This window comes from Acartia tonsa, chromosome 8, assembly GCF_053477335.1.
Source record: "Acartia tonsa isolate MP-2025a chromosome 8, ASM5347733v1, whole genome shotgun sequence".
Lineage (NCBI taxonomy): Eukaryota > Metazoa > Arthropoda > Copepoda > Calanoida > Acartiidae > Acartia > Acartia tonsa.
Window position 1 is genome coordinate 33996377 of NC_137267.1, and position 16012 is coordinate 34012388.

General features: G+C 29.8%; 1 protein-coding gene across 1 annotated transcript in view; it reads right to left on the reverse strand.

Annotated features, from left to right (window-relative positions):
* Positions 1–5147: 5147 nt before the first annotated feature.
* LOC145326584 (uncharacterized) overlaps positions 5148–16012 on the reverse strand; it is a 109378-nt gene continuing 98513 nt past the window's right edge. The window contains exons 29-31 of the mRNA XM_080169955.1: positions 15547–15618; positions 10120–10315; positions 5148–7049 (exon numbers count right to left, since the gene is read on the reverse strand). Coding sequence (XP_080026081.1) covers positions 7038–7049; positions 10120–10315; positions 15547–15618 — 280 coding nt within the window. The 3' untranslated portion in view covers positions 5148–7037. The remainder of the gene's footprint in view (positions 7050–10119; positions 10316–15546; positions 15619–16012) is intronic.

A 16012-nucleotide genomic window follows, 5' to 3' on the forward strand; every position in this document is an offset into this window, starting at 1 on the left:
AAAATAAATTCCTTTTGCAATAGTTTACTAAAAGCCATGTATCCAAGAATCCAGCTTCCTCTTCCCTATTCACAATGAATTAAAAATGAATTTAATGTGCATATTGGGCCTTAAAAAAACTTAATTATGTAAATTTTACAAAAAAAATATTGGTCTTAGTATTTATATTATAAAACTAGGTTGCGCTCTAGGTTACCAAAATAAAAACAAGAGTATGTACTAGTGACAACTAGTCATTGTGATTTGTACTTTAGCATTATTGTCTTTGCTGCGCAAGTCAAAGATTCCTTCAAATTTCCCAGAAATATTTAGGGTTTTCATTTCTATTCCTCCTTATTCTATGGCATCAATGCCCCTCTAACTAGCTGAGTTAGTTTTGAATATAACAGACAGAAAAGATGGCTGGTTTTAACAAATATTTTTTCCCAAGAAAATGTCATTTCATATATAGAAACTCTACTGTGATATTTATGTATTAAAAATCTAAGAACCCCTTGAATTTAGGTTGCAGTTAAAAATATATGAGAAGGGTTGACGAAGTTCTAAACACGATAATTCTAGTTATTAATTACAGAATGTTTACTACATTGTGATGTATTGGTAATTTAATTTTCAAATGAATCATTTTTTTCTTAGAACTAATTTTGTTCTAAATTATATTACCATGATCCCCTTCAGTTTTGGTCAAATTTTCTGGATAAATCTGGTTTTCATTGCTTTTTAGCGAAAACTCTTAAATTGAATTAATTGCCCATTGTCCCCTCCCTTACTCCCTGATATATAAAAAGCTCACTGATTTTAGCATCACTTCATGCCCTATAAATTTCCGTTAATTTTTTTTCCACTCACACCTCTTATTATATTTTATTTATGGGAATGTTATTTGAAAGCAGACATGATATTAAAAGCGAAGCATTTTTATAATCCGTAACAGATAATATTATCGTTATCTAGACACTTGAAATTGTCATATCGATTTTAAACTTGGTAATGTTGAATTCTGAAATGGTGCGACTGCGAATTCTTATTAACTCTATTTGTTACCAGAATGTCCGTACGTCAATGTTAAACATTTTTACACGAATCATTGATATTATTGGATGTTTTCATTAGACTACGCACGTGGCTGCGGTTTTTTTTACCTTTGTATTAAATTTTGTTATAAGCGAATCATCTCTATAATTAAACCCTTAGACAATATTCTGTATTTAAGCAATTTGCCATAAATTTACTAACCATTTTGTTTAGAAATAAGGTTCGTTTTTTCTTCAGTTTCATAGCTTTGCTTTTATGGATATTGTCATCCTTGTTTGAATAATATCTATTCTGACAATCAATCAAAGACTTAATTTAAACTTGTCGCGACTCGAAGACAAATTTTCTCGCTTCCTCGATTCTTTCAGAAATTATTCAAAATAAAATTGAACCTCTGATATAAATTTAGTCCTAAGAGAGATATGCAGGTATGAGATGACATTGGAGTCAAGTGGCGTGCAGAGGGTTTTGTCAGGGAGGGTGGGGGGTATCTTGACACCCCCTTAAACCAAAATTGAGGAGGTGTGAGCTTCAGGGGGAGAGTGAAGGTATTTTTCCTGGTCCCCAAAGTTTAAAAGTACCTTTTTATTTGTTGGCCTTTAGGCACTTTGTACAAACCAATAGTTGTATCTAAACTCTTCCACCAATAATAAATAATTCACTCAAATATTCATCACATTATCCCTTAGGATACCTGTGTATGACCAATGAGAAACTATACTCACTTTGTAAGTATTACTTTGATAGAGCCCACTAAGATTTTACTGATAGATGACTGAAATTTTGTTTATGTAACTAACTTTCGTTTTCTGTCTTTCTGATGGGGTTTTCTATTTTGCATTGATAACTTTAATTATTATTATTTATCAATGCTGTTATTATATTAGATTTACAAAGTAGTATATTATGTAGAATTCCGTGGGTAATATTGTTGCAAGTATATTTATTTCTTTGTTCAATTTAAATTTTCCATTTTATCTGAAGGTCCAAAAACAATTTGTCTTACTATCAGAGAGAGAGAGGGGATAATGGGCTGTTTATTACACTAGTCCCCAAAGTTTTAAAATAACGTTTTCTTATTTGTTGTCTTAAGAACTTTGGGGACTTGAGTGAATTTTGATTGGTTGATTAATTAGGCTGAGTGTTCAAACGTTTCAACCAGTACTTTAATCTACAGAAGTTACCTATAATTTGTGTTAAGAAAATAAACGACAAAAGGACACTAGGCGTTCAGTTGGGGTAGATGTTATGTTGGGTTAATGCAACCGAAAATCAAAACATATCGGATTTAACCCCGACCCCACACAGTAAATTTACCCCCCAAAAAATAGGATTGGGTACATTGAAAGTACATGTGAAAATGTTATAAATAAAGACAAAGTGAAAACTGATGATCCTTTAGATGTAGAGGACGGTCTTAGTTTGGTGTATCATTACCGAATCTTGGAAGTGAAGAGCATGATTATGCAGCCAAACGTCCTCCACTAGGCCAATCTTAGCACAAGCCGCAAGTTTGTATTTAGCCGTATCTGCAAGGCTGTCGACTTCTCATAAAACCAAGTCTGCCATTTTTCAATTAAACGCTATGATAATGTCAAGGTACATATAATTAAATATTTTTATACCTAACAATTTAACTTTTCGAATCTTCGAAGGCATGTTGTGGAATATTTAAAAGATTTTACTGCTTCTTCTATTTTAGTGCATGCTTTCTAACAATCCTGTTTGTGACTATTTTTTAGAGTGTGTCGCAGCCTCTCTTGCAAAATGTTCTTGTGAATAGCTACCCTATTCTTAAATGGTAATACGTCAATTTAAATTAAGAAAAAAATAACTATTATTCTTGTCTGTTAATTGATTGATAAAAAACTTAAATTAAAATTTACTAGTGAGTAATTGATGTAAAAAATCATAATTGATTTTTTAATGATTGCTAACTAGGGATCTAAAGGGCCGATAAATTGATGTACATACCTAATGATGCCACACAAAATTACCCCTTCTGTAGATTAAAATCAGTGGTTGAAACGTTTTAACACTTAACCTAATAAACCAACCGATCAAATTTAGTAAAAATCCTCAAAGTTGTAAGGCTAACGAATAAGAAAACGCTATTATAACTTTAGGGACTAGTGTAATAACCGCCTATTGTTCCCTCTTTCTCTGGATTGCTACGCTACTTACGGACATAATTGTTGTTGTATGTATTGTCTTGTCCTTGTTAATTGTCATTCTTTTGTTTACTCCAGACAGGGACAAAAACCCATGTAATTAAGCCATTCTAGTAGCAAAGCTACTCGAAATTTGTGTCTTTTTGTTGGTCAATACTTGTCACACCTGCAGACTTCCATATAAACCCCGAACCACTTCATTATGCAATCTACATTTTCCTGGATATTTTGTCTACGGTAATCCATAAGTGTAAAGCTTTACAGTACATTGTTTCTATTTGTTAAAGCAACACGTATGATAGAAGAAAAAGATTCTGTTTAAAGTAAAATGCTTATATTTCAATCAAAATCTATATTTTTTTATTTTTTACCGATCCACATAATTATGCAAATCAAAAGAAAATCAATGTTTTGCACTTTTCTCCAATTTTAAAAAATGATTCTGATAAAATAGCAATATTTTAAGGGATTTATGCATTAATTATAATGAAAAACAGTTTAAGGTAGATTTTAATGATTTTTCTAAATAAGCAATAATTGAAAAAAAGAAATTTTATCCTTATCACTTTAGAGGACAGCTGCTGACCCCCAGTCTTATGGATGAAGCTAAATACATGTTAAAGATAAAAATTTCCCTGAAAAGTATACAAAAATGTTTTTTATTGTGTTAAAAAAATCCATTTTAAAATCTTGATTTTGAGGATGATGGCCTTTAAGATGCTCTTACTGGTGGTGAAGGTGAGCTAAATGCTAAATGTTAAGTACATGACCATTACAACAACTTGTCTATTAGCCTATGTACCATTTTTTGTAGTCATAGCAGCCTCCAGTGGAGCCTCTCGACATGAAATATAACCATTATCTAAAAACTACATTATTTACTTTATGAATTTTAGTAATTAAAATTGCAATTTTTTTCTTTTTTAATATTGCTTGGCTGGAGGCTGCTATGACTACAAAAATTGGACCATAGTTCAATATATAAGTTTTCTTCAAGGGCATGCACTTTGATAACATTTAGCTCACCATCACCACCAGTAAGAGCATCTTAAAGGCCATCATCCTCAAAATCAAGATTTTAAAATGGATTTTTTTAACACATCAAAAAACATTTTTGTATACTTTTCAGGCAAATTTATATTTTTTACATGTATTTAGCTTCATCCATAAGACCGGGGGTCGGCAGCTGTCCTCTAAAGTGTGGGGATAGAATTTCTTTTTTTCAATTATTTCTTATTTAGAAAAATCAATAAAATCTACCTTAAACTGTTTTTCATTATAATTAATGCATAAATCCCTTAAAAAATTGTTATTTTATCAGAATTATTTTTTAAAAGTGGAGAAAAGGGCAAAACAAACGTTTTCTCATTGATTTTCTTTTGATTTGCATAATGAAGTGGATCGGTAAAAAATACAAAAATATAGATTTTGATTGAAATATAAGCATTTTACTTTAAACAGAATCTTTTTCTTTTATCATACGTGTTGCTTTAACAAATAGAAACAATGTACTGTAAAGCTGTACACTTATGGTCTACCGTAGACAAAATATCCAGGAAAATGTAGATTGCATAATGAAGTGGTTCGGGGTTTAAAAAATGTCTGAAATGGGAGTAATAAAGAACACAAAATAGCCATAATCTACTTAAAGTTTAGAGGCCTCTAGGTGCGTTGCCGCTAGACTTTAGTCTTTATTACAAAGTAGAATAATGCCCATTGACAAATCGCTAATGACTTAATATATAGTTTTAGTTTGGCTTTATTAGCTTATTACGCCTTTGGGAGTTTTAATATATTTCTTGGTCTTGCAGGAGGGGGGGGGGGGAGGGGGGTAAAAGCTACAATTTAAAGGAGATTCATAACGGTTGAGCAGTTAGCGATATCCTACAGTACAGACTCATAGACATCCTGGTACTTTCATACAAAAAGAAACAGTTTTCAATACAAAATTTATTGAAGGCATATAATGTCCAATTTGAATACACAATCAATTTAATAATCTTTATTTATCAATTAAAATTGTTTTATTTTACCTAAATGATTGCTTTAGAGGATTTTTAAATTAAAATTTACCATTGTAAACCATAATTTTAAATTTTTTATTATAATCAAATACTTTTTTATATATATTTTAGTATATATGTAAAAAGTAAACCAAAACAAAAGTAATAACAACTGGGTTATCGTATGTTAAAATCGTCCTATTATGATTTTAAACTTTCTTGTAACAATTAAGTAGAATTTTTTCCCTGAGGCTTGTTTTATGAAATGGCGATTCCCAGAATATTAAAAGAGCGTAACCTCTTGATGATGTCTTAAAATGTCAGTACAGCCATACAAAAAAGTACTTGGTAAACCATTCAAATCAAAATGGTAAAAAAATCCCATGGGTAATGAAACTCAAAGTCCGATCTCTAAGATAGCTGGTCTTAAACTGCATTATTTCTCAAAATAATCAAACAAACCACTATAAAAGAAATACCTATTATTTTTTTTACAATGGCAAATTTTATAAAAAATAAAAAGTGTAAGCTATTTGATAAAGTGAAAATGATATCGGCGCACTTGCTGAGGAATTTTTTTCCTTTTGTTGAAAAATTCAATAAAAAGGCAGAGATAGAGAAAGAGTGAGAGAGAGAAAGAGTTATCAATCTATCAATCAATATATTAAAAGTTTGAAAATAGTAAATTTTGTCCTACAACAGTTATTAACACAATATTTATGTATAATAGTATAAAGAGTAAAAATTTATTTTTCTTTCTAAATTTCTGGTCCTGTATACATTTGTTCACTGTAGAAAATCCAAATAACAATCTTTTAAAAATATTTCATATTGATCAACTTTTAAATTAATATTTTTTTATTGAAATGCTAAAAAGTTTAAAACAAAAAAGTGTAATAAAAGTTTTATGTATTTAGATTTTTTACAGCGTAAATTTTGCTTTAATGCACAAAGTAAATTCAAATAAATTTTCTAATTAGAGGGATGAAACCAAAGTTTTATATTCAGATAACCAAGTAAATAATTGAGCAAGAAAATGACAAAAATTTAAGTTATATCTAAAAGTCTAGCAAAACCCCAAAAAAATATTATTAATATTATTAAGGGACATTTGTTTTATTAGCGCATAACTATAATTTGCCTACCTGAATATAAAACTTTGAAAGAAACAAATTAATGCACTTTGAAAAGTGATAATTTACTTTGCTTTCAAAAAAAAAAAAACTTTATGTAACTACAGATATTACAATTTTTTAACATTTTTACTTTTTGTTTAATATTATTAATTTAGATTTAAGAAACAATTAGTGTTACAACAGTATTAATAATATATTAATAAGATTGTTAAAAACATTATCAATTAATTGAAATTTTTGTTTGGAAAGGCGAATCACAATTAGGTTCATAGCTCTCTATACCATTTTTTTTACTTTAATTTTCACTGGATTTCTAAACTGGTATTTTTTTCACACAAACGTTTTTTCACCAAATGTATGCCGCACTTATTTGTATTGTCCAAATATAAATTTATTGTACATGTCATTGGTCTAAATTTCTTGCTCAAATTCAAGTTGGTATTCTTTAAAAACCAGTTTATACTGGTAATACCAGTTTTAAGAATATACCTAATGCCATTTTAAATTTTTTTAGCAGTTGTATGCAGTTAAAAGTTTTAGGCTTCACTATCTGTTTAGCTGTTATGAATAAAACAAATATAACAGCTGATTGACAACTGTTATGTTCCACCAAAAACCAGTTTTTAAAACAGCGGATTGCAGACAGAATTGAGGTTGAAATTGTTGTTTGAAAGATTACAGCTCTTCTTTGATTAGTTGTTGTCCCTGAATTTTAAAATGCTTTTAATTGCCAGTTCTTAAATATCCCTAAAAAAAAACAAATTATTAAGACAAATTTTCGATAATTTTTAAATTTTTTCTGTCTTATATTCATTAATAAACAAGCACTTTAAGCAATAAAATAAGCGATTTTTAAGAAAAACAAATATTTATTTACAGTGCAAAAAAAATTTTTAGTAAAAAAAACAAAATGAGTAAAGAAGACAATCATTGGGACAGTCAGTGAGAGAAGAGAAGAGTTGTAGCATAAGATCTCAATAATTACGGTAACATAATTGGCTTTGGATTTTCAAGGAAGCTTATTGTTCGTCCTAAGGTAATGTTAGGCTATCCCAAAAAACCTCCTACTAAGTAAACATAAAAATCATAATTCAATTTTGTGTGGTGAAAGAGGGTGGAATAGAGATAGATGAAGAGAGAGTGAGAAAGCGAGAGATAGAGAGAGAGAACTAAGATAAAATAATAAATGAAAGACAAGAAAGAGAGAGAGAGAGAAATAAGATAAAATAATAAATGCAAGACAAGAAAGAGAGAGAGAGAGAAATAAGATAAAATAATAAATGAAAGACAAGAAAGAGAGAGAGAGAGAAATAAGATAAAATAATAAATGAAAGACAAGAAAGAGAGAGAGAGAAATAAGAGAAAATAATAAATGAAAGACAAGAAAGAGAGAGAGAGAGAAATAAGAGAAATGAATAAATCCAAGAGATGAAATAGAGAGAGAGAGAGAGAGAGAGAGAGAGAATTATAAGAGAGTGGCCTAAATTTATATTATCTTCTAGGCGAAAAATAATAATTTTTCAACGTCTAAATTTTTTGTAAAAACGCAGAGTGCAAAACTAACTTGTGCAAACAAGCAAAGTGTTTGGAAAAAAGTTATTTTATGAAAAAACGCACAATTATACAGCATGACCCATAAAAAATATTTTTTAGGGTTTACAGTCTTTATTTAGTAATGCATCATTAAAAGAAGCATAGGTATGTTCTTGTTTCTTATACATTTACACACAAGCATATATAAAAATTGTATATAAAACAAAATCATATGATACTTTTGATGATACATTTAGGAATAAGGGCTGTAAACCCTGGAAAAAACTTTTTTATGGATCATGCTGTAAATAAATGAACAAGGCAGAAAAATATTTAAATAATCCATTCGCCTTCAAATCCTATTAATCCAGGAAATCAGAAAAATTATAATAAAAGAAAAAATAAACTTTCCCCAACTTTTAAAAATTATACTTAAAGTAATTTGCAATAATTACACGGAAACCTTCCCAAAACTTAAAAAAATATTTTAGATCTTACTCTCTCTATCCCATAAAGAATTACCTAAAATTGGGGGGTGGTATTCAAAAATTTTCAACTTTTTCAATAAAAGTCTTTGAATTTTAATATTTTACTACACCAACTTTGGTTAAATAAATGAAAATAAAGAGAACAGCACCAAATTTATATTTTATCAAAGTTCTTCTTAACCCTGTCAAGGAGGGGATATTGCACCCAAAAAGAAATATTTGATTAAAGTTTTCCTTCCAAAATAATAATTAGGCTATTATTTGTTAGTGTTTTCTTAGCCTTGCAAATAAAAGAACCTATAAAAATTAGGAATCTCTAATTCCTAAGCTAATAATTATAATTCTAATTAGCTATATTTTATTATCCCAGTATTTTTTTATAATTAAAGGGAGTGTGAACGTAAAAATTTCTCATCTGATTATCAAATCTTAACATTTTCTAAGCACCTTTCACTACACTCATCAACCAAAAACGTCCTATTTACAAGAATATCCAGGGAAAATGCCTTGATTTTATGGTATTTTGGGAGGGAAAAAGGAAAAAACAGGGAAAATCTAAACGGTTTTGTTTCTTATAATGTTTGTAGGGATATTTAACTTGTCATACATAGTTGAAACAATTTACTTACTGTTAAGGATTTATTTTATGATATAAAATTGCCAATTAGTTTTTTTATAACGTAGTAATTAGGTAATAAAGACATATTTTAAATTCGTATTATTGACAAAAAAATACCTCACTGTCTACAAAGGGTTGAATCTCATAGGTTATTTAAAATAATAATATCCTTTTTTATTGTGTTGGACAATAAATAACCCACTTTCAAGAATTAGTTTACAATTTTATCAGACTGTTTATAAAGAAATATTGCGTCTTTATTATTTACAAATTTGTAATTAAAGGTGGGCGAGAGATGGGCCATCTAAAGTTAATTGGATACTAATAAAAAAAACCTGTTTATAGCTTTGTTATTGTATTTGGTTTTCAATAAAAAATATTGCTTATTTTATCAATTTCTAAGTAACTAAACATTGATTTAAAGCAAGGATTATGTTAAAAGTCAGCTTAACCGTTAGGAAAAATCAAGAACTATGTGAAAAAGTTTAATTTTAGCAATAATAGGAGGAAAAAGCAATTTAATGCACATTTTATATAATACGGAAAATTTCTTCCTTTCCCATTAACTTATAAAAATCGTCGGAAAAAGCCGTTTTTTAAGCAAACAAAAGCGCGTTTTGCTCTATCTGTGAGATATTATGAATGAGATAATGTTAAGGTTTGATATAAAGATGAGAAAAATTTACGTTCACAGTCCCTTTAAGATCTTTTCTTTGCTAGAGTTTGTGCTAGAAAATATTTCCCAAGGGCGTGTAAATGGGGCAGGGGGAGACTTCTGAATTTTTCAAATTCCATATCTTAAAGCCCAAGAAAAAATATGAACCAAATCCTGAGATGTCCTAGACTAGGATTTCCTTAGCCTTACATAGCCATAAAGGACAAGGTAAGGCTTATAAACAGAAAACACTAAATGATTTAGCCTCATGAATGTAAAAAATCTAATGTACTGTTTTTGTAATATTTTACTCCCATTGCTTTTTACTTAAATCTCAACTGTCCTTGGATCAAATATAAATTTGAATGCTGTAATATTGAACCAAAACTTTAAATAAAGTGTGAAATAAGATTGCACTGTAAAAAAGACTGTGAGTAAAACGTTGCACTGTAAAAAAAACTGGCAAAATAAAAAGCATTCCTTTCAAGCTGAAGCATGGCGTCCAATTCGTCGGTCAGGTCGGCCAGCATCGTCCCAATGTCGTTCAGCACGTCGCCGGCTGTCCGTCCGTTACCGCCGCCGCCGGCAGACGTCGTAGCCTGTTGTTGCTGGCCACCGCCGCCGCCCTGAGGCGCAGGTGAGGGCGGGGTGGTGGCGTGTGACGAGCCCTGGTTTCTGCAAAATCAACATAGTTTGAAAATTAAGCTTTATTCCATACAAAATTAAAAATATTATGACTTTAGGACAAAATATCTTTGCTAATGCCTATTTAAGATCTTTAAACTCTTGTTTATAGCTGCGCTACTTGTTATCATTTGGTTTATATCATTCTGGTCAAAATCATTTGTTATACCTAGAAATTCTATAACAATTAAATCTATTTTTGTTGTATTTTGAAATATCAAGTAAAGATATAAACAATCATATTCTAAACTAGTATAATAAATATCAAGTTTAAGATAGGGAAAGCAGAAAAATTAGGGATGGAAAAAATTATCGTATGTTAGTATATGCTCGTCGTCGGAGAGGTGATAGGTTCGAGCCTCGGCTTAACACAAAATGGTTCTTACTGCTGCTTTGTCAGGTGCGCGACATTGATAGTTACAGTAGGGGGAATGCCTTGGCCCAAAAATATTAGTCAGTCCACAATTATCAATTTTTAAATATCTTATTTTTTTTAATTCGCCAAAATTGACTCACAGAAAACTGTCCCGAATTTGTATTAATTTTGAGGAACAAGACTCCAGTTACGTCATATTTTTCTTTCCCGAAAAAGGGAAGGGGGAAAGAAAAAAAAAGGGAAGGGGGGAAGAAAAAAGAGATGGGAGAAAAGGGGGTTTTCCCCATCTCTTTTGAAGAGATTTTCTTCCCCCCTTCCCTTTTTCGGGAAAGAAAAATATGACGTCACTGGAGTCTTGTTCCTCAAAATTAATACAAATTCGGGACAGTTTTCTGTGTGTCCCAAAATTCCATTTTGTTGACAAAAAACAGAAAGAGTTTGCTGAAATGTCATCAACCTATACCCCCCAGCCCTGGCTGAAGTAGAGCTCTAAAGTGGTTTCATAATCTTTTAATATCTGGGGTGAGGTAACTTTAAACTTTGCAATCATGTAATCCATCAAACTTATATAAATACACATATACCTATGGGTACTTCTGAGTTGGGTCTTATTTGCATACAGAAACTTGACATAATGTGAAATATTAAATTCATTTAAGCGTTCCAAAAAGTACCATTTCTTTAAAACTGGACCTTCAAAAGATAACTTTCATGGTTTGCCGTATTGCTCTTGGAATTACCATTTTTGGTCCAATGTTATAGGTAACAGTTGTTTTCAGCAGGCTAAAAGGTAATTAAGTTTGAAACTTTTAAATCAATTTTGCATTAAATGGTCGGGTTTTTTGTACTCGACAGTACCAAATCCCGTTGTCATCTGATACACATTAGATTTAGACACAGTTAAATTTAAAGAGAAGTTTATTCTGTATTATCAAGTACTTGTATGATCCTCTGTCTGTGTGTCCTTCTACAGAACCGCTTTAATAGTATGACTAAGTTTCGCCTCTGGTAATAAAATAGTTTAATATAAAAAATTATGATAAATAATGGATGTAAAATATAAGTGGATTTTATGAATGAGAAGAATATTCATCCATAGAGGGGTTGCAATTTTCTCTGTAATTTATTGGTCATGCGTTCATCTAGTAGGAGGGAGGGGGGGGGGGGGTAAAGGGATCGTTATTTTATCATGCAACAAGTTTCACTTTATTAGAGTACATGGTAATCTGGTGTAAGATCCAATTCATAATAAATCCATTGATAAATGTTGGTTAGTCCTTAAAAAAATTATTCTCTGCAAAAATGATTTCAGACCGATTTTCAAATAACATTGAAATCTAACTGTGATATTAATGTTTATATACCTAATAATATAACTAATCCCACTTAAATATAAACTTCTATTTTGCATAACCCTTAAATTTGCCCTTATTTTCAAGCTTATTATTTCAAATTTAACCTAGTTCATATTTTCATAATTGTTATTAATCAATTGATTAAAGGTGTAAATTTTATGAATTTTGTTCTTCGAATTTTTTTGTGGGTAATTTTTAGCACTTTGACTAAAGACAAGCATTTGATATTGATTTGTACAAAGGTATAGAAAAATATTTTACTTTACTTGAATCTTTCACCATATTTTTATGTTCTCTAATAAAGTGATACCTGCAGCGGGCTAGAATAACCATTTCTCACCTACTTTACACCATCCCCTACAGGACGAACAAACGGACCATTAAATAAGTTTCATGTAAGCAATCTAAATAGACGACAATTTTTCCCCTGTCATAATATCTACGTAAATTCGACATCCATTATAGAAAAGTTAGATTTGAAAGATCCCGAATGGTAAATGTTAGATTTGAATATTTTGTCTATTTCTACAACTAATTAGTATATTTTTCCGCAACTGCGGACTTTAATGTCCTAGTTTTTTTTCACAAAAAATACATTATTCTTGTATATATTCTATATGTGTTGTAATCTCTTATTTGTATTGTGTAACACCATTAACACAATTCCCATTTACGCACTTTTTGTTCAATAAAGTTTAGTTTCCCTCTCTCATATGAAACTGGTTTTTAGATGTTTAAAATTTAAAATAAATTCTAGTCAATTTTAACTATTTCAAGCCTTTTTTGGTTACCATCTTATATCACAATTCATTAACGTCAATCTTTTATATAAGCAATTTTTTTTTTTTTTTTTGTAGTTTTACATTATCTGTTGTTCAAAGATTAATCTGCAAGGCTTTCTTCATCCTCAAAATACTTAACTATTCTATAATGATATAATTGCAAAAAGTATTTTCCTCCAAATTTTAAGTTATCGAAGAGTTACAAGGAGGGGGGGGGGGGGGGGTTATACGTAATCTACTGGTGAAAATACTGGATATAATTGTGCTTAGTATATTTATAAGTATATATATGTATTTGTAGTAATAATTATGCAAAATAAAGCAATGAATGTAGCGATTCTCTGCAACGTGGGTGTCAACTTTTATGTGGCTTAAAACCGCTAAGTATTGGATGTTTGTCTGTTTCTGTCTAATACATATAGATCTTCTTCCAACTTGAGTCTAGTGTTGTGAGTCTAGGCTATTTTTTCAGTGGTTTAATATACATATGTTAAATAGACCCCTTTCCAATTTCATATGGAAATAAATATTGTGCTTTTTAAATTGGGTGACTTTTCCCACTTCAAAAGAAGTTTCTTTGAAATATGTGCAATTTAGTTACTTTAATAACTTGTCAACCCCCTTCTTTTATGTACCAAATCTGTGATAGCACGTGTGAATGTGTGTGGATGTGTGTGTGTGTGAATGTATATGTAAAAGCAAAATAGCGTGCAAATTTTTGTATCAGGAATCAATGGATAAACATTTAAAAACTTAAATTTTAATATAATTTAGAGATAAAAATTCATAAAGAGGGTCATTTTTTTCGCGTATTATCCGTAAAGTTAAGTGCTAGAATTTTGTCAAATGCGCTTATTAAGTCAAACTGTTCTTAATTATGAACCATTTCATACATTTATGCTTTTGGTCATAACTGAAACAGTAACACACAACTTTACCGAAAATACGCAAAAAATTATGCCCTTAATTACATATTTTATCTATCCGTTAAAACTATTCTCTAGAATGTTGTTTTGAGCTGGACTTTTAAGATCAATTGGTATTTCTTGGAAAAAATAAATAAGATAATTAAAGCTTTTTATAGTGCCCTTAAAAAAACCTGCCATTGGTAATTTTGTTTGTGTATTGGCCTATAATTGGCCATTTAAACCGTATAAAGTCATTTTTTTATAGGCACTGTAAGTTGCTTCTGTGGAACATGTTAGAAAAAATGTAAGTAATGTTCATTATGTCAAAAATATAATTTTTTTGTATGATCTATCCGTCTATCAAGATCTCTAGAATGTTGGTTTAAGCTTTTCCCCAGTAAAATATCCCTAACTTGCTGACAATGGTGCAGAGAAGTCATACATATTAGATTCCTAACTTCCCTGCTAACCTTTATACCTCTTATTTTATCGACATAAGATTAAGTCATTAGATCGTTTGATTATATAAGATTAAGATTCAAAGCCGTTTTGTTAGCCCCAAGGGACCAAAAACTGGTTATAATTTTATAATTTTTAAATATTCGTGGAAAGCTGTCTGTAAATTTTATTCCGATGTTATACATTATTTTTTAATATGGCTGAGAACCAATTATAATCCAGCGGATATTTATCGGGTTCGAGGCCATACTGGAATAAATTTTACATAAGTAGCGCAGCTATAGCAAGAGACAAAGTAATTTAATTAGTCTTAAGTTATTCCAATAGTCATTCCAATATATTTTTAAGCAAAATTGAATAAGTTTAATCATTTGATTACTAAACCTTTTTCTTCTCTGTCCTTTACCAATTTCTTAATTTTTTTAAAACACATAATAGCTTATAAAAACAAAACAATATATATATAAGTGCAAATAGTGAAAGCTGAAATTAAGATATAAATTTACTATAAAAATAATTTTAATTACTACTAAAGAGATATTTCTATAAAAGGTATTTAATGATTTAGCATTTCTTCATTTTTCCTTGTAAAATCACTGTCATTTTCTGTCATTAAGTATTTAAAACATGATGTTAAAAAAATCTTTATTTTGTGATATATTTAAAAAGCGAAGCTTTCTTTATTTAAGGTCGGTCCGTCCGACCGTCCATAAAGGTTTGCTCTTTTTTTAAGCTAATTTAGACATGTTAGAATTATCCTATCGATTTAAGACTTTGTATGGAATTTAACAGGCAAACATTTTTTACCTTGTAATTATTTTATTCGTCTGATTTTTTTGTAATAATGATTCCTAGGACAACAAGGTACAAAATTAAAAGCGAATTATTCTAGAAATCAAAGTATGTCCTTCTACTGTATCCTATATCTACGCAATTTTGCATCAAATTTATGTAAAATTTTTTTTAGACTTTCAAACTAATGTTCCGATTATTAAGTTATGACACTCTACAAGAGTTGTTGTTCGTTTGTCCTTCCATCTGATTTTTTATCTTCGCATTTATGGATGTTGTCATCCTTGTTTTAATAGCTAACTCATTAAATATTAGAACTATCCCTTTAAAGTAATCAAAACTATTATTAAATTGAATTCAGTAATAAAACCAAGTGATGACATAAACCAAAAAACAAACATTTATTATATTGAAATAAATATCAAGCAATTAATAGTGAATTTTAGAATTTAAAGTGCTCTAAAAAACTTTAAAAATACATATTTAGTAGTGGCTTAAAAAGCATTTAATAGAATACAATGGACAAATTAATATTTTAAAATAAAAATACCTTTTTGGAGTAGACAAACCATCTTTTGTTGTCCGCTCATATCCAAAACTTTCTGGTACCGCTGAATTTGACCTGGGAAACATGAAGGTTTATTTTACAGCAGCCAAGTTTTTCTTCATTCAAGGTCGGTCCAACCGGACATCGGTCCGAAACGTTAATTAAGCCATTAAGTTTAAAACTTTGTATGGCGATTCCTGTAACAGTTAGGTACAACTAACAAAGCAACTCAATAATCATAACCAGAAGGTTTTTATGTTCAATTCAAACGTGTTGCATTTTTTGCTTACCCTATCTACTAAATTTTTGAAATAGAGTATTTTTCAAAATATTTACATAAAATTTTTGTTAAGGCTTTTTTAATATTAAAGTATGTTGCCATCCTTATTTTAAGAATTAAATAGAAATAGAATATAAAACGAACAATGCCCCCTTTTCCCCCCATTGACAATTTTGAGATGTGATGAAA